Below are 27,007 nucleotides of genomic sequence, written 5' to 3' on the forward strand. Positions count from 1 at the left end.
ACATCACAACATGCATGATCCTTATATTACCAACTGAGTAATAAGGTGAAACAACACAACATGCGTGATCCTTATATTACCAACCGAGTCATAAGGTGAAACAACACAACATGCTTGATCCTTATATTACCAACTGAGTCATAAAGTGAAACAACACAACATGCTTGATCCTTATATTACCAACTGAGTCATAAGGTGAAACAACACAACATGTATGATCCTTATATTACCAACTGAGTAATACAGGTGAAACAACACAACATGCGTGATCCTTATATTACCAACTGAGTCATAAGGTGAAACAACACAACATGTATGATCCTTATATTACCAACTGAGTAATACAGGTGAACATCACAACATGCATGATCCTTGTATTACCAACTGAGTCATAAGGTGAAACCCTGTTTTAGGTGACACATGGACTGCACTGGCTACCTCAAGTTGATGAGATTTATGTTATGGACACTGGTAGACTCACTGAACATGGCTCTTATAAATCCTTAATCGATTGTGATGGCGTCTTTGCTAAACTTCTCAAAGAGTACTCTGAAGGTGCGGTTACACCATCTACTATGGCGATTTTTTAAGGGCAAAGAAATTGTTCACACGCTAAGAAGCTTGTCTTGCTTAATTGACGAAAAGGTTGGAAACTACCTACATCACTGAAACCTATCAAAGTCACATGTAGTAGCTAGTCAGTGCCCCAGCTGTGTAGTATCAATGTTTATTTTACTACCAACATCGCTAGCACTCAACAAGAACAGCATCGACTAGTAGGGTCATGAAATTTGGGTGATGTTTTCAGTCAGTGCGTGTGTTAGTCAGTTTTCAATTTACCGTAAAATGTCTAATTAAACGCCACCTCTATTTGAACACCACCTCTATTTAACAGCCACTATAAGAAGGTTGAAAAATAGAGTGCCACCCTCTATTTGACCGCCACCTCCATTTGACTGCCACTTTGACAATCTTTGATCTTTATGAATCCATAATATCAAGTGATCTGTAGAAAAGTGTTCACAAAATCGTTTTAATAATGAATCGTTTACATCAATAACAATCAATTCTCTCGTTCTCCAGTTCCACAGTTTTTCGCTATTTTTTCCTTTTAAACTTTGAATGCAACACCATAGAAATAATTATTAACTGTCTCATGTTGATAGCAGTTCTTTGTTTAACGCGGTCTTGATACTTCAAAGTACTTCTATATAAAACTGGTTTATATTCATGATGGTAGATGAATGACTATTTTTAGGCCAAAGGTTACATTTAGCGAGCAAAACCTTTACACGTTGCATTTGTGCTAGATGCAACACGTAAAAGTTTTGCTCTGTCAAAACAATTGTTTGAACGCTAATATCAACTAGTTCAGCAGTGCAGAAAAAGTGTTGAGGTTAGAAGACCTTGTGGAAGGTATTGAACAACCCAAAGATTTTCGTTCCATCGAAAGCAACAATCAGGATGCAGCTATCCGAGCAAACGATGTAAATATTGTTGCTTTAAAAATGTTAATTTTTGTTTTTGCGTGTAATATAAGTATGGTTCGTTTATGTCACTTGTTCATGAATATATATTTGTAGCATTTGATAGATTATCATTATCCAACTTATAAATTTGCAGATTTATGGCATATTATTTGATAGCATCATTGCGGTAATCTGATCTTACAATTGATTGACGCTCGTAACTCCTCTTCTATTGCACATAAAACAGTAGTTTTGGCTCCAAACTGTAGCAAACATATCAATGGGTGCAGTGAGCTTTTATGCAACATTGGTAAATATATACATAACATAAAAATACGTTTTCAAATTTAGACTGAAACAAAAATTGAAAGCTCCAACAAATCGCAAAGCGGGACACAGGCTATAATATTATCGCAGGTTTATTGCAAGCCAAAGATATCAACTAGTAGAGATATTTCTTGGTTTCTCAATGCATATTTATTAAAAGATCTCTGACAATTTGGAGGTAGGTTAGCAGATTTATTGCATCCAAAAGGAATAATATTGTGTAAAGATTTGCCCAAAAATAGAGGCAATCTTTATGTTTTGAATTCGACCTGGTTCTTGGAAGTTGTCTTATTTTACTTAGGGTGAAAATTAGTTTGCAAAGAAGTAAATGAGCAAGTTATCTTACACACACCAATCAAAAATAGTTTATTTAATTCTAAAATGAAACAATCACAACCTTAACAACTATTAAAATTGTACAATGGCTGACACTCAAAATAAAACTAAAATACAGTAATACCTGGCTTCGAGAGAGAGGGAGTTGTGTAGACGTATAATAACAATTCAAAAGACAGCTTCATAAAGTGACGGAGCAGTATATATATGAGAATGCGACGCCACAATTAATTAAGATTAAATACTTAGAAAATGGGTTGTGCTAAAAATATAATAAAGTTAGGAAGTGTGCAATAGTTTTATGGTCAAGTTGGACCAATAACTCGGACAACGGATAGCCAAGATGGGTAGAGTTAATTCACTTTGGTTAGCTAATTTTGACATAGTCATGCAACCCTAGGTAGAATATGTAAATGTTTGTGAGAATTCTTAATGTCCAGGTGTGTCTTCTTATTAAATGTCTTTCTGCTGGTGGAGGGTGTGTCATTGTGTGTTCTTCTTTAATATATGTGCGTAAATGTTATGATGAATGTTGTAATGAAATGGAATTAGTTTTGACCGTGAGAACCTCCGATCTGTGGGAACCTTACAATTGCTCAACCAGAAAAATAGGACAAAATATAGGCGCCATTTGCTTCGCCCTTAAAAGGGTTAAATTTATCTTAACAAACTTTTGAGAGCCATTTGAAAAATACAATGCCGGCCTCTATTTGAACGCCACCTCCAATTGACTGCCACTATAAAAGAAAATTTAAAAATAGAGCTCCATGGCATTCAATTGAAAGTTTTATGGTACTATGAACACACAAAACCATCTTTTAGGTCTCCGAAAATATCAAAAACACTCATTTTGATTTGGGAGCCATGAAATGGTGCTCCATCTTTAATCCTAACTTGAGGCGACGTATATACAATTATTTGTAGTATTTGGATGAGAGACAACAACTATGTTGAGATAACAATATAGCCTGAATTAGCCTATTAAACAATTGCATCTAACTGTTTTGTCCATCACTGTAATTGTATCATTTTCAATCACTGAATTATGTTGCAATGTCTAGATTTTACAAAGATCCATATGCCTCTACTCTTTTAGTGGCTTGAAACTTATAGAGAAATCATGAAACTAAAAAGAGGTGCATAGACATTGAAGTGCCAGACAGACATTGAGTTAAATTCTGTTTCACTGCCAATGCAGGTCATTAGCGCTGGCAGTATTTGTGTTTGTGTTTTTGGTTTTCAAGCCTGCGGCACACTATTCAGTAAGGCACTTGCTCTATTCAGTATGCACTATTACTATAGTATTCAATTGCACTATTCAGTAAGGTGCACTATTACTATAGTATTCAATTGCACTATTCAGTAAGGTGCACTATTCAGTAAGGTACACTATTCAGTAAGGTGCACTATTCAGTAAGGTGCACTATTCAGTAAGGTGCACTATTGCACTTGCTCTTTAAGATGAGCTTACTTAAAATTTCATCAGAAAGTATCGATATTTTTTTATCATTTGTGATTTTTTCTGATGGTTGAGGCTATTTAATTGCCAGGATGTTGCTAGATTAAAATCGATAAAACTTGGTCACGATTATACATGTAACACTCAGTCAAAAAATATGTGCAAAATGGTGTCACAAGTTGTTATCGTTGCGGTGATTGATATCGGCTATTGCATTCAGGCTAAACTCTATACTGTCGGTCTCTTTGCAATTATAGACGTCATAATTGCACCAATTGATCTGAGCATTTTAATCGCGATCAAGTTTTATCGATTTTAATCCTGAAACATCCTGTCAACCAGATCACCACAAACAAAACACAATCGCAAGTGTGATAAAAAATAGCAATACTTTCTGACAAAATCTACACAAATTTTGTGTGAGTTCATCTTTAAGTATCAACTAGCTGAGTGTTACATAGAGCAAGCCACTGAGCACAGGTAAAATATGTAATTGCCTTCTCCATGCTTCATTGTGCAACCTTCGCTACACTCATGAGTTGGACCAACAACTTATTTTAGTAGCCAAAATTTTGGAAGGTTTACAAGTTCTTGTGGCAGGTACTTACAAGTTCTTGTGGTAGGTACTTACAAGTTCTTGTGGCAGGTTCTTACAAGTTCTTGTGGCAGGTACTGACAAGTATGTGGCAGGTTCTTACAAGTTCTTGTGACAGGTACTTACAAGTTCTTGTGGCAGGTACTTACAAGTTCTTGTGGCAGGTACTTACAAGTTCTTGTGGCAGGTACTTACAAGTTCTTGTGACAGGTACTTACAAGTTCTTGTGGCAGGTACTTACAAGTTCTTGTAGCAGGTACTTACAAGTTCTTGTGGCAGGTACTTACAAGTTCTTGTGGTTTGAGGTAGGAGTTTTTGTTCATCTTAGGCTTTGATCTTCAGGAATATGTGCTTTTGTAGTTGTTCCCAACTTCATTTATTGCAAAAATTTAAAAAGATTGTTGTGATCTTCCTATCATGTGTCGTTATAGGTACTTTACCTGCTAGATTCATTCTCAGCCCTTATTTGTTCCTATCCACTCTTTTATCTTCTGCGGCAGTTTATTCATGGTTATTTCTTGCCATTTACCTTCTTTTTAAACCATTTCTGTTTTTTCCTTTCTAGACCACCTTTCCTATTTTTTCTCACTTTCTCCTTTTTAACTATTTCTTTGTCTTTTCCTTTTTCTCATCTTTTTGCTCTCTCCACTAGTCCAGAGTTTTATAACGATCACTAATCAGTAGATATAATCCAACACTAAACTTATCTCATGCAATACCAACTCGGGAGATATTTAACCTCGAAAGTGATGAGAGTTTTCTAAAATTCATTACAGAAGCATCCGAAGAGAGCAAGCCAGAGGGACAGGAAAAGTTGCAAAAGGATCTCACACAGAGGAAATGTGAACAACTGGAGAGAGCTGCTAACAAGTTAGCTTTAGCAATCACATTGTAGTTCTTTTTATTTCAGTTTGCTTTTAGATACAATTTCAGTTTCTTTTAGTTCTAATACTTCGGATGATTTTGTAGGCTTGGTTCCAGCTTTTGGCGTACCTTATTTTAGTTAGCCATACATTTTTAGTTTACCAGTAGCCTCAGAGCATAGTTGACTCACAGTTTCTCATCAGATTAAATATTACTGTAACTACTGGTAAATATACATATGTAAGTTTTAATATATAAATAGGTTTTAATAGACAAAGTATATACTTCCATTTAAAATATACCCCTATGTTTCAACTGACAAAATACGTACTTATAGTTTCAATAGAGATAATTTATAGTTTACTAATTGGTATCAGCCTTACATTTTACATTGTAGACTTCTTTCTTCAGTTCTAAAGCTTTTGAAAAGTTGACAATAGACAATATATTTGCAATAGATTGTCGATGGGAGATTTTTGGAGATTTATAATAACATGTACATTATATAATTTATAGCAGACTGATGGGATTGTTCACAATATAGACTCATCCTTTATAGTATACTAGATGAATGTCCGGTGTTGCCCGGGTAATAAAAAAGTCTTTGGACAAAATTTATTTTTATTTAACATATACAACATTCACTACTCTAACTTTTAAACTTTATATCATGGAAAAAGTTTTTTTTTCTGCAGTTCAAATGACTTGAGAAAAAACAACTGTTAAAGTTTTCAAACTTTTTCAAACAACTAACTTTTAAATTTCATATCATGAAAGATGTGTTTTGTTGAAATAAATTAGGAGGAAAAATAAAGCTGTAAAGGTTTTTAAATGTAAGTGTGAAATCACAAGCAAGTAATGGTTAAATGGCTGTTTTGCTACAATTACAATGGAAAATTATTTGATATGGGATTATATGATTTTAGTTCGTTTCAGTGTTGGCATGATAAGGCGAAAATACTGTATAGACATATAGAGTGGTATAGAAACCCACAGTAATTATCTAATGCAAGCACTGCCTGGTAAAAATCATCAAAATCATCATTGTCAAAAAATAGTAACAAAACAATATGTTAACCTTGGTAACTATAGTTACCTACAATAACTTTAGTGCATTTTGTGGTTATGATCTGCAAGATTGTAATTTATAACATTTCAATGTACTACTTGGAGAGTTCTTACCTTCAAGACCGACATGTAACATAAGCGCTGAATCTAACTAAAATGAATTTAGTTTACTACAAATATACTTGATGGAAGTTTTAGTATGTATTTCACTACTCAAACTTTTAACTAAAGTTTAGCACTTATCTGGTTGGTAACCCGTTTTTACCATAATGGATGACACTGAACTGAGATACAATCACAAAATTTTAATTTCGAGAAAAATTTTTGTTGACAATGTTTGGTGGAAAACAAATTAGCTCTAGTACGGCGAGGATGAGAAAGCATCGTGTTTCATAGAGTTCATAGAGTTTCAATTAATACGTCATTTATTGTGGGCAATCGAGAAAAGGGTATACAGTGTATGATAAGAGCTATGAAATTGTAAGAATAGTGTAGCTTGTTGGCTAAATGCACAGTTCAAAACTTGTGGCTGCTATCTTCGTGAGTTCAAATCCAGCAGGATGTGAGCTTTTAATTCCAAGATTTTAATAGCTATAACTGGATAGTATAATAGTACACACAAACATAACTGGATATAGTACACAAAAACTTTGAGATTTATATATATGGATTGACAGCAAACAGCGATACATTTAATCTAAGTTTTAAATAGCTTCAATGGGGTCAATACTCTTTGTTAAGCTACTTTTTAGGCGGTATAGTTCCTTAGAACATCTATAGATGATGTATTTCCTTAGAACATCTATAAATGATATAGTTCCTTAGAACATCTATAGATGATATAGTTCCTTAAAACATCTATAGATGATATAGTTCCATAGAACATCTATAAATGATATAGTTCCGTAGAACATCTATAGATGATATAGTTCCATAAAACATCTATAGATGATATAGTTCCTTAGAACACTTTTAGAGGATATATTTCTTTAAAACATCTACAGATGATATAGTTCCTTAAAACACTTTTAGATGATATAGTTCTTTAAAACATCTATAGATGATATAGTTCCTTAGAACATCTATAGATGATATAGTTCTTTAAAACATCTATAGATGATATAGTTCTTTAAAACATCTATAGATGATATAGTTCCTTAGAACACTTTTAGAGGATATATTTCTTTAAAACATCTACAGATGATATAGTTCCTTAAAACACTTTTAGATGATATAGTTCTTTAAAACATCTATAGATGATATAGTTCCTTAGAACATCTATAGATGATATAGTTCTTTAAAACATCTATAGATGATATAGTTCTTTAAAACATCTATAGATGATATAGTTCCTTAGAACACTTTTTTGGTTGTAACTGAAAATAAAAAAGTATGTTAGATGGCGCCTGACTCTCTTCTCTTTATAAATTCGTTTTTAGTGTTGTTTTTTTCAAAGTCAAAATTTAAAATTTTTTCTTTTGGTATTGTCAATAAAGCATCTTTGATGAGCTGAAACGCCATTTATAAGCAATCTCAGTTACCAGTGTTTCAATTATGTTGTACATGCTTTTACTTCAGCAAGAATATGCAAGGTGAAACAGTTGGAGCGAAAGAGGAGGTCACAAGTGGTGGTTCTGATTTATATGATGAGCAGGAACAGGTTGCAACAGGAAATGTATGACACTCGTGTCTCCTTCTATATTTTTTCTCATTTATCAACAGCTTAAATATCATCTTTTACCTTCCTTTCAAAATGTCTTAGTTTAGAATGGTCATGGACGGATGACCATGATTAACAATAGTCAATCACATATGGCTGCCTCACTTGTGACTGCTGGAGACAATCTGATATTTCCTCAGAAACAGATTTACAGAGACATGTTCAAAATTACTTATAGCATTCTTTTTCTGTCTCAAAATAACATCTCCAATCAGAAGCATAGATGGCATATTGTACATAAATATGTTGGTAAAAGATATCCTACAATAATATTGCTGTTATTGGAGTTGTCCTTCCTTCAGGCCTTAAGGAAAGACGTGTCTGTTTTTTCCCATGACTAATTACAGGATTTTGAAATGCTAAGCTTTTACTGTTTTTTAATTACAATTCCCAACTTCTGAGTGGATTATTGAAAATTCTGGCACTAACTCGTGATGCTTTCATAGGTGACCTCGGGCATTTATTGGGTATATCTTAAAGCCTTGGGATTAAAGATGGTGTCCATCTGTGTACTCTGTATGCTCGGATCAACTGGTCTAGACCTGACCTACAGCATTTGGATAAGTAAATGGACAGGAGATGAAGTGTTTCAGAACAGCAGTCAAGCTAGTGCTGAACAGAAAGAGTCTGCTATGGAGAGATACCTAATTATCCTTTCCTTCATCGGTCTCGGACAAAGTGAGTCTCTACGCTTGTACTTGCCTCTCGACTTATTAAAACCTATTTGACTTTTTTATGTTAAATAGAACTAGACCTTATATTTTTCACTTGATAGGAATAGGTTTAGGATTATTTAAAACTACAATAAAAATTAAATGTTCTGAGTTAATCCATTTTAATATTTTCTTTGCATGTCAAATGTTGGAGCAAATGCTCTTATAAAATTGTATTGTTTTTTGTTTAACCCGTTTCCCAGCTCCAAACTAGACAATAGCCGCTTCAGGTAATTACATATAGCCTTAACCTTTTCGCTACCTAATTAATTTTTTTACTGGGGTTATTTTTTAAATATTTGGTAAAAACCAATATTTAACAATGGCGCATATAATTTGTCATAACTCTTGAACCACTCTTGAAGATTTTGATAGTAAATTAATTGGCATAAAATTTGACATCAGCCGATGTTATAAGAACAAGGCTGCAAATGTGTTCCAGAATGAGTTCGGACACTGGCTGAGCCCCCCCCCTTCCTACTACCGTGAGTAACAGCTTGAGCATTGTCCGAGTTCAGAGTTATTACTGTTATCATAGCTTACGACATTATCATTATTATTATTATTATTGCTACTAGTAAGCTGGCCGTCCCATGGGCCATGAGAGATCATCGTGTGTAATAGCTATGTGCATGATTATTCCACAATACAGCAAGGTATTCGCCTGGCTGGTAAGCCAAGTATATGAGTTCAATTCTCATGCGAGGACTTTTTCCAACCTCTAGCCGGGCTTCAGACAGATGGTACAATGTGTGGAGCCTCAGATGTAATGCGTCTGACACATCTGGTCACTTGAGACAGATGGTACAATGTGTGGAGCCTCAGATGTAATGTGTCTGACACATCTGGTCACTTGAGACAGATGGTACAATGTGTGGAGCCTCAGATGTAATGTGTCTGACACATCTGGTCATCGCTAACAAGAAATTGCGATAATGAAAATAAAGTTTTTGCACAACGAATCTCAGCTCAGTGTGGCTATTAAACATATATTTTCTAATGGCTCAGGGCAGGCAGATGATTGATTCCATTCGTTCAAAAATGAGCTTACACAAAATCTGACTTGATTTTATTAGAAAGTATCAGTATTTTTCTATCATGTGCAATTGTTGATGTTGAGGTGATCTGACTTGGGGATGTTTCCAGGTTAAAATCGACAAAACATGGTCGCAGTTAAAACTGTCAGATCAAGTGAAAGTGTGATTATGATGTCTATAGTTGCAAAAAGACCAACACAATAGAGACACATAACGCTGCCTCTTGAATGCAATAGCCGATATCAACTATAGCAACGACAACAGCTAGTGACGTCATTTTATACGTATTTTTCTCTTGATCGTTTTTACTGTGATCAAGTTTTGTTGATTTTAATCTTGAAACATCCTGGTAGTCAGATTACTTCAAACATCTAAAACAATCGCAAATAATAGAAAATTACTGACACTTTCTGATACAATCTACTAACATGTTGTGTAAGTTCATCTTTAAGTACAGACACGGTAAGCTACTTACACTGTAGTTGACTACTCACTACTTCACTGTAGTTGACTACTCACTACTACACTGTAGTTGACTACTCACTACTACACTGTAGTTGACTACTCACTACTACACTGTAGTTAACTACTCACTACTACACTGTAGTTGACTACTCACTACTACACTGTAGTTGACTACTCACCTGAAAAATTTTGTTTTTTGTTAATGAAATGAATCCTACTAAAATCACTCGGCTCATGGCCGACGCAACGCTGTACGCAAACGCTGTTCTGAGCCGCACTATGCGGCTTCTGGTTCGCACTGAGTTAAAGCATGTCAACTATATAGGACTACGTAAGCAACTAATATAGTATTATAATAATCAGTAAAAAGTTTTTGTTATTTTTCTTCCTTTATGTATTTCAGTGTTGACGGTGTTGAGTTACACCCTACTAGCTGCCTACTGTTTCTGCCAAGCTAGTAGCAACCTACACAAGTCTCTACTTAACAACATACTTAAGGCTAAGATTCTTTTCTTTGAGATCAAGCCACTAGGAATGATACTCAATCGCTTCTCCAAAGATGTCGATATTGTAGGTGAGTCATAGTAAACCCTGTTTACAGTCATAGAATGGAAGCAATTTTATACTTCTCTTCGTCTGGTTGTGGTCCCTTTAGTTTTAGTTCTGTACACAAAACCTGCTGTTTTCACTTTCAACTGCGTAAGTCTTTGGACGTAAATATTGATATTCATAGAGTCAATAGAGTCATAGAGTTAATGCACCCGCTAGAGTTTTACATGTTTTGTAAATTAAATCCTATAATTTTGTACCATTGTTTACTGTATTACAATTCTCAATCAATTCATCACTTAGTTCAGACCATCAACTGAAATGGAACGACCATGACAGTAGAAGGCAGGTTGAAATACTATTTCCATGAAGAAACTGGTGATCTACCCAAACGGTCTGAGATTTTAGATCCCTGGACTGGTTAATGGGAACCAAGCTGAACATGGTACAAATCTGTGTCTTTTCTTTTTCAGATAACCAGCTTGGCGGGTCACTGCTGCAAATGGCTGTAATTCTTGTTGGTTTGTTGGCTAGCATCGGAGGAATAATCTACGCCACCCCTTTGTTTACATTAGCTGTCATACCAATAATTGCTGTCTATGTTTATGTCCAGGTAAGGCTCTAATAACAAAGTACTTGTTAGTGTACTTTGTTAGCTATGCTGACATAGTTCTGCTATGCTTGCTTCAACATCAATTCCTGCATACAGTGGTGTGCATAAACTTGGAATCACCAGTTAAATCTTCAAATATGTATGTTTATATGCTGTTGTCTAAGAAATTCTTTGGAGTTAAGTGCCTCAACCCCATCAATATATATATCATTTGAAAGGGAAAATTCTGAAGAACAAGATGATGCCAAATATTCGAAAATATTCTCAGATTTTTATCGCTGGGGGTGGATCTACCGAAAGGCAGACTTATTGCAGGCTATGAATGTTGTTAGTGAAAATTGATAAAATAGGATACAAACAAACTCTTTTATACAAATTGGTGGCCCTGAAAAGGGCCGTTGGGTTATTGTTGGTCTTCAGAAGGACTGGTAAGGTGTCTTGAGCTGAGCATTAGTATTTTATTGGCCAGCCCTTGTTCTTGATCACCATCTGACACCGTCGAGGCATGCTGTTTACCAACTTTCGGAGCTCTTCAGGAGTGATGATGTGATGCCAAGCATGAATAATCTTCTCTATGAGCTCCCGTTTTAAATCAATCAATGCATTGTTTGAAAGGACATCTTCTGCTGATCAGATTGATATATAATATTGGGCATGGCATCATAATTGGGGGGAAAATAGAAAGCAAATGGAAGATCCATTCGATATATAGTAAACAAAACAATGTGATTCCAAGTTTATGCACACCACTGTAGTTACAGTATACTGTCAGATTTAATACCTCTATTGCTAAAAGTACAAGGTATCAACGTGTCGGTAAGCAATTTTTGATTACCGGTGTACTCTGTGTATTCATTGAAGTCGCTGTTTGCATGTGTAGAAAGCTGCACCTTTGCTATCAGGTCTAGTCTTGCACTCTACAGACTCATATGAAGGCTGCCACGAAAATGATGCGTTGGCTCATTGTTTCAAGTAGGCATTAAAAGAGTTACAATGCTGACAGGAAGCAGTGCTGTGCTAGAGGATCTACTTTTAGCCTTTTTACCTAGTAAAGTGGTAAATTTACTGTGTCAGGCATCAACACTGAACAAATCGATTGAACGAGTCTGTTTGTGCAGTTGGTTTGAATTGATTAATAATTGATAGGATGATTTGGCTAAACTATTTCTCTTGATAGAGAAAATGTGGCATATTCATTGGATTCAATGTATTTTCTGTCTAACTGTAATTTTACTTGTCATTGGCCAAACTCACACAATGCGTGCAATGTTTATTTTTGTTGGTGGCATATGGCCGATATCAACACAAAGTAGTCATAATCGTGGTCTGAGCGCATGAGTGTCTATTTCATAAAAATAACAATTCACAGATGACGCTTAAGTCAAAACAGTCATATATCTGCATAGAGGCTTTGATCACTGACCTGTTTAGTATGTTGAACAATCAAATATCTGTATAGAGGTTTGATCACAGACCTGTTTTACATGTTACAACTGTTGTATGTTAGATCGAATATTTCCATAAGAATACACTGTAACTCGTTTAAGTCATTCCACAGCTTAGCATGCGTGCAACAACTACCACATAAATGCACATAGTAGTTAATTCAGGGGAGAAATATAAACAAAGAAAAAATATAAATTATAATCAAACCTCTACATACAAATTTTTGATGTACGCCAAAATTTCAGCCAGTATTTGTCTTTAAATACAAAGTAATGTGGAGACTTTGTATCTTAAGATTTGGCATCTGAAAACGTTGTGATTCAATTTGGAGACTTTGTATCTCAAGGCATCTGGAAACTTGGCAGTTTTGTAAAAACTCAAAAAAGTAATCAAATTAGTAAAAATTAGAGATAAAACAAAAATAATGGAAAATTTTTTAATTGAGTTAATTTAAACTATATCTCATTTAAGTTAAATTAAGTTTAATCATTTTACCACGAAACGTTTGCATTGCTAAGTCTACACTTTGTTCCCAAATCCTGAAATACTTACTCATTGCTAAGTCTACACTCTGTTCACAAGTCCTGAAATACTTACTCATTGCTAAGTCTACATTCTGTTCACAAGTCCTGAAAGACTGACACATTGTTAAGTCTACACTCTGTTCACAAGTCCTGAAATACTTACTCATTGCTAAGTCCGAGCTAAAACCATTCATATTCAACCCACAAGTTTGAATTTGTCAAGCTTTTACAGTCAGTGTGTGTCAGTCTTATAACATGAAATGCATCTTGGCAGAATTTTTCAAAGCCATTCGATATGTTGACCTGAATTCTGTATGATTTGCACTTGCGTAACTCGATGTGCCATTAGAATGTAATGTAATGTCAAATGTACATTAGAAATGCATCTCTGAACATAAAGATATCTTGTAATTGGATCTGCACCTCTCCTTTATAGTGCATCAATAGAAGTGATCAGCTTTGTTGCATATTTTAGAGGTATTACATCGCAACCTCTAGACAGCTAATGAGGCTCCTCTCTAAGGCCTCTTCTCCCATATACGCTCACTTCAGTGAGACCCTTAATGGCTGCCAGACAATACGAGCCTATGGACACCAGGAGAGGTTCATGAATGATAATATCAATAAGATTGAGAAACAAAACATCTTCCAGTACTTTGATGAGTTTGCTGATTGGTTAGTAAATACAATGTAGTTGGCTGCTAGTAGTTGATCACATTTGCTTTAGTCTCAGGGGTCTTGTGCATATTCTATCATACTTACATCAGCTAGATTCGACAATATTTCTTGTCGTGCTATACAGTAGATGCCCCTCTAATGTAAACCTCTTACGTAAATTCAATTGAACCTTAGAGTTTAGGTAAAATTTTTGCATCGTTTTATGTAAGAATTTCTATAATACATAATGTACCAAATCGGTACAAATTCTCAACTTCGATCTGAGTGCTAGGAGTCCGATAGTTAGCCTTCAAAGCATTATTTTCTCTCCTGCCGCAATTGAGAGAGAAAATTGGGAGAGAAAATAACAGATAAGGGCTAACTGGGGTATTTCTTATATTTTCTTTTACTTAATTGTAGACTTGTACATCGTTTTTTACTTTTTCTTTGCAGCATAGACGTTGATGTGGAGAGAAAAGTAAAAAATTGGTTTAAATTGTTATTGAATGTGTGCGCTCCCCTTTAACGTAAAATTTTTGTAATAATTGACCCTGAACCGACTGTAAGTGATAAGAAAAAAGAAAAGGTGGTTGATACAAACCTGTAACACCACAGTTACTATACAATACCACAGTTACTATACAATACCACAGTTACTATACACTACCACAGTTACTATACAATACCACAGTTACTATACAATACCACAGTTACAATACAATACCACAGTTACTGTACAATACCACAGTTACTGTACAATACCACAGTTACTGTACAATACCACAGTTACTGTACAATACCACAGTTACTATACAATACCACAGTTACTATACAATACCACAGTTACTGTACAATACCACAGTTACTGTACAATACCACAGTTACTGTACAATACCACAGTTACTGTACAATACCACAGTTACTGTACAATACCACAGTTACTGTACAATACCACAGTTACTGTACAATACCACAGTTACTGTACACTCATTAAATTAAAAAGTTAAATGTAGTTTTTTTCATTTTGAAGGGCCAAAGAAGTGAGCTTAGAAAGATTTTAGGCTATTAACATGTATTTTACAGTTTGTATCACATAAATTCCCTTTAATGTAATCGATATTAGAATGGATTATTTACGTTGTTGGAGCATCAACTATTTACATATACATTAGCCGAATGTCCGGTGTTGCGTGGGTATTAAAAATAGCTTATAAATAGTGGCAGGTACTGCCACTATTTATAAGCCACTATTTGATTAAGCTAGTATCCGTATTTCTAAACTTGCTAATAAGAACCGTGAGAGCAAGCTTTAGTGACGTTGCGCGTAACACAGAGTCACTAAAGCTATGCATATTTTAACCCAGATAATGACTCATATCGCCCGATGAATCCATTGCATCCTGTGTAGCTTAATGAGTTAGCTTATCTTGTGAGCGGAGAAATAAAATGCGCCGAATATCTTGTGCCGAAATAAAATCTTTTGCGATGTGAATTTTTTCATTGCTAGATTTTAATTGCTATAGCTAGACAGACACCAAACGAATCTAATGCAAACACCATAGTATGAAACCCATAGTAATTAACTAATGGAAACACCCCCTGGTAAAAATCGTCAAAATTTTATATACGTACTGCTAATATTAAAAATTAGTAACTGAACAATATGCTAACCGGAGATAACTTACCTACAGTAACTTTAGTTACCTACAGTAACTATAGTTACCTACACTAACTTTAGTTACTGTAGGTAACTATAGTTACCTACAGTAACTATAGTTACCTACAGTAACTTTAGTTACCTACAGTAGCTTTAGTTACCTACAGTAACTATAGTTACCTACAGTAACTTTAGTTACCTACAGTAACTATAGTTACCTACAGTAACTTTAGTTACCTACAGTAACTTTAGTTACCTACAGTAACTTTAGTTACCTACAGTAGCTTTAGTTACCTACAGTAACTTTAGTTACCTACAGTAACTTTAGTTACCTACAGTAACTGTAGTTACCTACAGTAACTAAAGTTACCTACAGTAACTAAAGTTACCTACAGTAACTTTAGTTGCCTACAGTAGCTTTAGTTACCTACAGTAACTATAGTTACCTACAGTAACTTTAGTTACCTGCAGTAACTATAGTTACCTACAGTAACTTTAGTTACCTACAGTAACTTTAGTTACCTACAGTAGCTTTAGTTACCTACAGTAACTTTAGTTACCTACAGTAACTTTAGTTACCTACAGTAACTGTAGTTACCTACAGTAACTGTAGTTACCTACAGTGACTAAAGTTACCTACAGTAACTAAAGTTACCTACAGTAACTTTAGTTACCTACAGTAACTATAGTTACCTACAGTAACTTTAGTTACCTACAGTAACTATAGTTACCTACAGTAACTTTAGTTACCTACAGTAACTTTAGTTACCTACAGTAACTTTAGTTACCTACAGTAACTATAGTTACCTACAGTAACTTTAGTTACCTACAGTAACTTTAGCGTATTCTGCGGTTATGATCTGCAAGAAACTGTAACATCACAATGTACTACGTGCAGTAAGTACCTTGGAGAGTAATTACCTTTAAAACAGATGTATAATATGAACGTTGATTTCAAGTTAAATAAATTTAGTTTGCTAAACACATACTTAAAGGTTTTAGTATGTATTTCACTTAACTAATCTTTAACTTTCAACTAACAATTTATCACTTATTTGTTTTTGTATCCATTTTTCCTATAACCTATAACGAATAACGCTGAACTGAGATACCGAGCAATGTGTATTTCTTTCAGGCGTTGTGGGAGGGATTTTGGTGAATAGCAAATCAAATTTTTTTATCTTGTTGTAATCAGTACACCAACTTTTAAATTTGAATTTCTACAGAAGTTTTTTGTTGATATATGATGTTGATGCGAAAAATAAATTCGCCTTAGTATGACGAAAATGAAAAAGCATCGTGTTTCTTAGAGTAAGACGAAAACATCTTATAACAGGGGCATCACGACCTGTGGGCGCACTGTATTAATTAATAATTTGGCGTGTGCAATCGAGAAAATGGTATACAGTAATGGTAACTGACTGTAATGTGGTAATAACGGTAATGTGGCAGTAATGGTAACAACAGTGTGGCCTTGTGGTTGGTGCGCTTGTTTACAAACTTGCTGTTACGCTCTTCATGAGTTCAAATTCAGTACGAAATGCAATTTGCATTGCTAGATTATAATTGTCATAGCGGGACAGACAGTGTTAGACGTGACACACTTTGAGATTTATATATATACTACTGAATGCCCGGCGTTGCACGGGTAGTAAAAAAACATGTTATAAACAGTGGCAGGTAATGTAGTCGTTTGCCATTAGCTCAGGACATTGTCAATGACTAATTTGAGCAAGTTAGTATCCATGTTGCTAAAGTTACTAATAAGAGCTGTGAGAGCAAGCCTTAGTGACTTTGCGCCTTAACCCAGAGTCACTATTTTAACCGAGAAAACGCCGCATATTGCCAAATGAATTCCTCGCATATCAGTGCAAGGATTAGTTTGCAATGGGTTAGTTTATCGCCTGGTGAACGGGAGGCTCCGAGATCAAAGCTACTAGGGTATGAATTTTTCATTGCTTGATTTTTATCGCTATAGCCGGACAGACAAACAGACAGCGGAAGACAGACGGCGAACTCTTAGCTTTATATATACAGATACATATAGGCCTATATCTTTTTAGACTCAATGATTTTTGTTGCAGCTGGCTTGATGTTCGCATGTACACTCTCAATGGGGTCCTACTATGCCTGACAGCTTTGTTCTGTGTGCTTTCTGTAAGGATACCCAGCCTACACATGACATCTAGTTTGACTGGCCTTGTGCTCTCTCTGGTCATTGAGGTGAGTTTTTCATATTTCATATTTATTACTATTTAAGGATTATTACTATTATGTTGTCATGTTTATGCAACTAAAAGCGATAGGCGATAGGAATACCTGCACCATGTGTCAAAGTATAACATGCCATATACATAGCTTATACTCTTCATTAGTCATAGGAATACCTGCACCATGTGTCAAAGTATAACATGCCGTATACATAGCTTATACCCTTCATTAGTCATAGAAATACCTGCACCATGTGTCAAAGTATAACGCGCCATATATATATATAGCTTATACCCTTCATTAGTCATAGGAATACCTGCACCATGTGTCAAAGTATAACATGCCGTATACATAGCTTGTACCTTTCATTAGTCATAGGAATACCTGCACCATGTGTCAAAGTATAACATGCCATATATATATAGCTTATACCCTTCATTGACGAAAGGACCATACTGCACCATGTGTCAAAATATGATGTCACATGCATAACCTATGCTTCCATCCATTGCTGTTTACATAAACATGCAATTTTGTACTAGATTATAGTTTGCAGTATGCAGTGTATATAGCTTTTATTTCATCCTTAATAGGAATATCTGTACAAGATGTCACCCACCAACTTCATCCATCAGGCTTTCCATCAGGCCCACTAGTGTTTTCATAATTACTAAATATAGTTATTGAATAGACTCTCAAATCTGGAGTTATCTTATTCTCTCTCAAATGTGCACCCTAAGGATACGATTTTGATCTGTTTCGGGGTTGGCATCGTATGGTGAAAAATCGTATGTAGGGGTATAGAAACCATAGTAATTATATAGTGCAAACATCCACTGGTAAAAATCGTCAACATTTTATATGAGGGCTGTACATATTAAAAATTAGTAACAAAATAATATGTTAACCTTAGTAACTATAGTTACCTACAGTTACTTTATTGAATTTAGTGTATTCAGTGGTTATGAACTTATTATCTGCAATAAAATGTAACATTATAATGTACTATGCGCAGTCATACCATAGGAAGTTCTTACCTTCAAAAAGTTACCTCTAATAATTTTAGCTTTCTAAACACGCACACACACGCACACGCACACACACACATACACACACACCTACACACACGCACACACGCACGCACATACACACACACACACATACACACATACACACACACCTACACACACGCACACACATACACACACATACACGCACACACACACGCACACACACATACACACACACACATACACACACGCACACACACCCGCACGCACACGCACGCACACACACATACACACACCCACACACACACATACGCACGCACATACACACACACATACACACACACACACACACCTACAGCTAAGTTTTAGTGTATTTTGAACTATTTTACTGGATTTCAACTTTTTATTACTGAACTGTTATCACTTATCAGTTTCTATCTTCGCTTTCACTATAACTTTTAGCAAACCTGTTTATAACCTTTTCCAACCTAATTCGGCGAGAAAGCCCGAACGATACTGTTTTCGTGATGAATTGGATTTTTGTTAGCAGGTGAGAGACGTTGTCTGACCACTGACTGACCTTCTGTTTGAAGGGATCGCAACTCCAACTTTGCTAATGAGTTTAAAGGGAAAATATTACTGTTTTACACACAAGAATTGCTGAACATCGCGTCTCTTCATGCGTTGTAAAAATATTTTCGGCAAACAGTATTTCGGTGTCTTTGTTATTTTGATGTACGTAATATGCACACCGACTGCCAAATTTGAACTTGGACGAAAATTTTGTTTAATTTTTATGGTGAAATAAGATGCGTATGGTGAGGCTAACAAATCGTATATCAGGGTAATCGTATCTCAAGGGTGCACTGTAGTATGACCGCTGGGTTTTAATTTTCAACAGTTTGCATAGAAATGCTGTGTATCACAACTCTCTGTCTATTTGTAACTTTTCATTGTAACTCTCTGTCCATTGTAATTCTGTTTATTTTAATGTTCTGTCTATTATAACTCGTCTGTCACAATGCTCGTGTATATCATAACAGACAGTGTATAGTTAGACTTTGCCTATCCTAACTTCTAGCCATCATAGCTCTGAGTGTACCATAACGCTCTGTTTTTCATAACTCGCAGTATATCGTAGCGCTATGCATATTGTAATGCCTGCATAATGTGTTTGTTAACACTCTATTTGTAGTAGCACCCGGTGTATCATAACACTCAGTATATCTTAACACTCTGCATAACGTAATGCCCACATAATGTGTCTGTTAACACTCTGTGCGTAGTAGCACCCAGTGTATCATAACTCTCAGTATGTGGTAACGCTCTGCATAACATAGTTAATGTTATTTAGTTTGTAATACATAATGCATAATAGTTGGTTTATAACTATGATATTAGTGCTTCAAAGTATAGCACTTAAAACTCCACCTCTTACGCTTCACAACCAAAATAATCCTTAAAAGTTACCATTTGCAACAATTTGCAAATTCTGAACTGATAAGCTCTTGTATTCAGAAAGTGACTGTAGTACTTGATGGTTGTGTAAAGCTGTTGTATTTTTAGAAATTTATGTTTATAATATTACAACCTGATCGCCATTATCGTGTAGTAATATTATTTGAGGCTTTATCGTTAGGTAGCTGATGTGATGACCATGTTCGTCTGGACAGTGTCCACTGTAGAAACAAATATCGTATCCATCGAACGGATTAAGGAATACATTGAGGTAGAAAAGGAAGACGATTGTTCATCCGACCTGAATCCAGAGAGGTAATAATTGCCTCTTATTGAAGACTAGTCTTACAACCAGCTGAAGTTTACATGGCCGATGGCTGCCTGAATTATCTGGTAAAGCTGGGATATGGTTGCACTTTCTTTTACCAAATATTTACATTCTTAAATTGAAATTCAATTTACAGTCATCTCTGCTACACTTGAACAGAATCTCTAGAACAGCATTAAGATGGTTGATATCCTTACAATCATCTTAACTATTAGGGCAATGTTTACCGTCACTGTCAATTGAACGCTCGGAGATTCTAGATGACTTAGTTTAGAAACTTAGTTTATACATTGTCTGCTTTAAGTTAGATGTATCATTTGGGCGCTGCACTTAATAAAGCATATACCTCACAGGACAATATTATTCATGGAGTTATATTTCGTGAAAGTTGTCTTTTCATTAATTTATGCGGACTATATTATTCTCGGAGAAATATATACATTTGTACGCGAATAAATTAATCTGCGAAACCAGCTAGCAATAGAGTGCAAAACCTTCACATGTGTATAGCAAGTGTTTAACTTTCTATTTGACTGTTCTATTCTATAAGTAACATATCTGCAAAACAAATTCATTGCAGATTTTAACCATTCGCGGATTTTAACCATTCGCGGGATTGTCTACCTTCAAATTTGCCCATTTGAGGGTATTTTTATTCATTTTATCTTTCTTTTATCTGTTAGTAGTCGATCTGCTAGTCAACTTTGTGTGATTATCACTTTCAGCGACTGGCCATCCGCAGGCAAGTTGGAGTTTGACAACTACTCAACAAGATACCGCCCTGAGCTCGATCTTGCTATTAAACATCTCAGTATAACTATAAAGCCTGAGGAGAAAGTAGGAGTTGTAGGAAGAACAGGGGCAGGCAAATCCTCACTTTCACTCTCACTCTTTCGAATGTTGGAAGCTGAGAATGGTTGCATTAAAGTGGATGGAGTAGACATATCTCAGTTGGGGCTGCATAGACTTCGTAATAGCTTAACAATACTGCCGCAGGTATGTATCAATGTCTATTCTATTCTTCCAAGTAATAACTATTGCCCTTGTTGGCAGTGGTGTCACAGCAAGCGTTTGTTCAATTTATAAATTTGTGCAAGAGATCATTAGATAGACACTGATGGTGTTCAGTTTCATAAGTGACAGCTTCATTGCAATCTAATCACCTGATAGTTTTTTAACCAGCAGCCATAGTGATGTTTGTAGCATCTCAAAACTATTAAGGCAGTCAACAGGTTTGTCTTTCGAACAATTTCTGTAGCTTATTTCTGATCAGACTAAAACAATGAATGACTTTCTAGTGTTCACCACCTATCAATAATAATCATTTTCTCTAGAGGATGTTTACTTCTTCCTCACAGGATCCAATGCTATTCTCTGGCACTGTGAGAGAGAACCTGGACCCATTTGCTGAAAGCTCAGATGAAAAGCTCTGGAATGTTCTGGAACAATGTGAACTGAAGAGCTTTATTTCTGAGCAGCCTGAACAGTTATCTGCCGAGTGTGGAGAGGGAGGACAGAATCTCAGGTGACCAGCGCACGTTTTTACACCTCTTTCATCCCACAATATATTTGTTCGTTGTGTTGAACACCGCAGGATTTAGACATGCCTGTTGTGTTTGGATATATGTACAAGTATGGGTCGAAGCTACAAGATTTGTGATTCGTAAGTCTTTGATCATAGTTGATGGTTGTTGCCCGGTAAATACGTGTCCAGTTCATTGGTTATAGCGTTGGTCAGAGGCAGCTGCTCTGCTTAGCCCGAGCACTTCTCCGCAAGACTAAGGTCCTCATAATGGATGAGGCAACAGCAGCAGTTGATATGAAAACTGATGATGTCATACAAAAGACTATTAGAAGTAAATTCTCAGATTGCACGGTTCTAACTATTGCCCACAGGCTGCACACTATCATGGACTGTGATAGGTTAGTAAATTACTATCGTGGTCTGTGATAGGTTAGTAAATTGCTATCATGGTCTGTGATAGGTTAGTAAATTACTATCGAGGTCTGCGATAGGTTAGTAAATTACTATCGTGGTCTGATAGATTAGTAAATTAATATTGTGGTCTGTGATAGGTTAGTAAATTACTATTGTGGTCTGTGATAGGTTAGTAAATTACTATCGTGGTCTGTGATAGGTTAGTAAAGTACTATTGAGGTCTGCGATAGGTTAGTAAATTACTATCGAGGTCTGTGATAGATTAGTAAATTACTATCGTGGTCTGTGATAAATTAGTAAATTACTATCGTGGTCTGTGATAGATTAGTAAATTACTATCGTGGTCTGTGATAGATTAGTAAATTACTATCGTGGTCTGTGATAGGTTAGTAAATTACTATCGTGGTCTGTGATAGATTAGTAAATTACTATCGTGGTCTGTGATAAATTAGTAAATTACTATCGTGGTCTGTGATAGATTAGTAAATTACTATCGTGGTCTGTGATAAATTAGTAAATTACTATCGTGGTCTGTGATAGGTTAGTAAATTACTATCGTGGTCTGTGATAAATTAGTAAATTACTATCATGGTCTGTGATAAATTAGTAAATTACTATCATGGTCTGTGATAACTTAGTAAATTACTATCGTGGTCTGTGATAGATTAGTAAATTACTATCATGGTCTGTGATAAATTAGTAAATTACTATCGTGATCTGTGATAAATTAGTAAATTACTATCGTGGTCTGTGATAGGTTAGTAAATTACTATCGTGGTCTGTGATAGATTAGTAAATTACTATCGTGGTCTGTGATAAATTAGTAAATTACTATCGTGGTCTGTGATAGATTAGTAAATTACTATCGTGGTCTGTGATAAATTAGTAAATTACTATCGTGGTCTGTGATAGGTTAGTAAATTACTATCGTGGTCTGTGATAGGTTAGTAAATTACTATCGTGGTCTGTGATAGGTTAGTAAATTACTATCGTGGTCTGTGATAGGTTAGTAAATTATTATCGTCGACTGCCATAGGTTAGCAATTTACTATCGTGTTCTGTGATAGGTTAGTTGTATATCATCTTGGTTAGTTGTTTGTCATTGTGGTTAGTCATTCCATGCTGTGATATGTTAGTAATTTACTATGAGAAGTTAGTAATACACTGTCACTAAGCTGAATGCCCGGCGTTGCCATGGTAATTTATTTTCATTTAACATATAACAACAGTTACCACTCTACCTTTCAAACTTCATCTCATGAGAAAAGTGTTTTGTGCAGTTTAAATAAGTTAAGAGAAAAATAAAACAGCTGTAAAGGTTTTTAAACTTTTTCAAACAACTGTAACGATTACAATGAAAAACAATTTGGTATGCAATTATGATTTTGATTCGTTTTAGTGTTGGCATCGTAAGGCAAACATGTCGTATTGAGTGGTATAGAAACCCATTGTAATTAATTAATGGAAACACCCCCTGGTAAAAAATCATCAAAATTTTATATATGTACTGCACATATTAAAAATTAGTAACAATATGTTAACCTTAGTAATTCTAGTTACCTAGAGTAATTGTAGCGTATTTAGTGATCTGCAAGAAAATGTAACATTATATTGTACTATCGTACTCCCCACGGTACAGTACGTACCGAGGGAAGCTCTTACCTTTAAGATAGACATATAACATAAGCGTTAAATTTAACTTAAATGAATTTAGCTTAGGAAAAACTTGCTTAAAATTAAGTTTTAGTATTATTTTACTAAACTTCAACATTGGCGTAGGCTAAAATTTTATCACCGATTTTGGTTTCATTTTTACTATAACTTATAACGAATAATGCTGAACTGAGATAGAGAGTGAGCATCATATCTCTTTCAGGCGTTGTGGGAGAGATTTCAGCAAATAGCATATTGGAATTTTCGTTATTTCGTTGTAATCAGTACACCGACTGTCAAATTTAATTTTGAGAGAAGTTCTCGTTGATATCGGTATGGCGGAAAAAATTCGAAAAAGATTTCGTCCTCTTATGGCGAAGACAAAATCAACGAAAAAACATTGTGTTCTATATAGCAAGGCGAAAAAAATCTTATAACTAGGGCATCCCAACACGAGGGCGCACTGTATTAAATTGGCGTGTGCAATCACAAAACTATTGTATTGTATATGGTAAGAGCGATGGGTGTGATAAGATTGGCTTAGCGTTGTTGTTAAGCCTGCTGTTAGTAGACTTGCGATTTGAATGTCGGGAGTTCAAATCCAGTACTATTCATTACTAAAACTTTATCGCTATAACTGGACATACAAATGACAGACAAACAACAAACATTGAGATTTATTATTATATATATATAATATATATATTATTTATATTTTTATATATATATTATATATATATAGATGAACTGTGATAGATTCATCATTTACTATCATTGGCTATACCCAGTTAGTTATATTAGTTATGTGCCATATTGGTTAGTTATATATTATGTGATAGGTTAGTACTTGATATCATGTGCTGCGATATGTTAGTTATATTCCATCATGTACGATGATGAGTCAGTTTTAATACTGTCATAGACTTACCATCATAGAAATACCGTCATAGACTGTAGTAGATCAGTTATATGTATGAATGTTCTGTTAGTTACTTTGCTGTATCAGTTATATGTTGTCACTAGACTTAGGTTCACCTTTTTATTTGTTTTATGAAATTACGGAGAAAATATACATTCAAGTGAATCTGAGAAGTGCTCTTTCTTGCGAAACATTTTTAAAACGCCTTGGAGTTCAAGACATTTGTTAAATTTTTTATCACTTCCGGTGCAACCTTTGTTTTTATGATACAGGCAGTTTTTTGGCATCCTGCTAGCCATGCCAAAGAGGTGCCTATGTATTAAAGTTAAAAAATAGGCTTATCACGTTCTTAGACATGATTTCTATGTTTGTAGGATTATGGTTATGAGTGAAGGTCACGTCGCTGAGTTTGATAGTCCACAGGTTCTCCTCGAAAACAAGCTGAGTCTATTTTATTCAATGGCAAAAGAAGCTGGAATAGTCTCTTAATTGCTGTCAGCCCTTGCACGCAAATACACCATAGTAGCACATAGTAGTACAACGCTATTGCTAAATGATTGCAACTATCAGCTCAATTTATATGGTGTTCAGCTAATTATGCACACACATTATTATACATGTATACAACACACCCCAAGTAGCTTAGTGAAGTTGCCATATAGACGCTCATTACTCCAATCAATGCTTTTTTATCTGTGCTATTTTATATACACTATAATATACTGGTATATTATGGTACATTTTATAATGAACATGAACTATTAAAAAAAAGGCTGTTTTTGAAACCTCTAGTTTTTAATGAGACGTTAAGGCGGTATAAAAAAGGTGACCAAGTCTACTGGAAGATTTATCAAGCCATACAAGGTTGTCAGCTTGCCTCGGTGCTGCAAATCAACCCATCAAAGGGTTTTAAACTGAAACCCAACATTGGTCTCTGTGGGTGTCTTGCGAGATTAAATTTATGCAAGAACTAAACAATGTAACCACTCTAAAGTCAAACACTAGATTTAAGTATTGGCATAATTTCTGTAAACAATATGGAAGAAACATGCATGTGGCACTGGAGAACGAGTTGAGCATGGATGGTATAAAGGAGGGGACTTAAAAAGGTACTTGTTATGGAATGCCTATTGTATAACTCATATTAAATATGTAGGGATGGAAGCTTCTCTTGCTGTCTGAAATGTTACCAATATTGCAAAATTCTTCCAGGTGAGACTACATTTTCTGCTATAAAGTCTTTCAGGATCGACTAAATTCTTTGTATAGAGCCTCAAGTGACTCACCATCCGACCAGCACAAACATACAAAACCATGAGACTGTTTATATTCATTTCAACTAAAGATTTCCATAAATATCAAATTGCTCCGAAAACTCTCAACAACCTGGAATCAAGTTGTATCCAGAGGATTTGTGTTATTAGACAAAAAGGGGACCAAGACTGATAAATGTTAGTCATGTCTGGCAGGCTCTGCGAAATGATTAAGTTAAATATTTGGATGACTTCTAATGTATGCAAATCTCCAAAAATGTCAGAAACACAACCATCCAATTAAATTTCTTATATTGGGTAGTAATCCTAGCGTTTATTGCAATATCATAGCAATTTTAATGGTTAAAAATAACATAACATAATGTGAAATTTAACTGCGGTTTACATTCAACTCCTAATTTGGAATCAAACCTCAATAATATGAGTTGAATTTGTTCCACGATTGAGCTTGAATAATTGAATTGACAGAAATTAAATTGTGTTCCAGACGTAAAAAACCTAATTGGTGTATGAAAATATTTTTAGATAACGAATACTTTCACATACATCTACTTTACGAATGTAAGATAAAAGCAAATATAATATTATGTGACAGCATAATATTAACTAGCTTGTTCAACATTAACAACAGATTAATGTGGCTAACAGAAATTAAGGTGGCTTAAGAGATATTTCTTGACATCAAACGTAAAGGTTTTCTCTGAACAAACAAAAGA

At 35.1% G+C, this 27,007-nt stretch overlaps 1 protein-coding gene across 1 annotated transcript in view; it reads left to right on the forward strand.

The window, feature by feature from the left end:
- The window catches only part of LOC137400217 (multidrug resistance-associated protein 1-like), a 46,077-nt gene extending 20,390 nt beyond the window's left edge, over nt 1–25,687 (forward strand). The window contains exons 12-24 of the mRNA XM_068086546.1: nt 414–555; nt 4,963–5,056; nt 7,697–7,793; nt 8,285–8,516; nt 10,457–10,627; nt 11,076–11,215; nt 13,661–13,860; nt 17,584–17,722; nt 20,360–20,493; nt 21,232–21,502; nt 21,865–22,031; nt 22,235–22,429; nt 25,392–25,687. Coding sequence (XP_067942647.1) covers nt 414–555; nt 4,963–5,056; nt 7,697–7,793; nt 8,285–8,516; nt 10,457–10,627; nt 11,076–11,215; nt 13,661–13,860; nt 17,584–17,722; nt 20,360–20,493; nt 21,232–21,502; nt 21,865–22,031; nt 22,235–22,429; nt 25,392–25,506 — 2,097 coding nt within the window. The 3' untranslated portion in view covers nt 25,507–25,687. The remainder of the gene's footprint in view (nt 1–413; nt 556–4,962; nt 5,057–7,696; nt 7,794–8,284; nt 8,517–10,456; nt 10,628–11,075; nt 11,216–13,660; nt 13,861–17,583; nt 17,723–20,359; nt 20,494–21,231; nt 21,503–21,864; nt 22,032–22,234; nt 22,430–25,391) is intronic.
- Nucleotides 25,688–27,007: the final 1,320 nt, after the last annotated feature.

This window comes from Watersipora subatra, chromosome 7 (genome assembly GCF_963576615.1).
Source record: "Watersipora subatra chromosome 7, tzWatSuba1.1, whole genome shotgun sequence".
NCBI lineage: Eukaryota > Metazoa > Bryozoa > Gymnolaemata > Cheilostomatida > Watersiporidae > Watersipora > Watersipora subatra.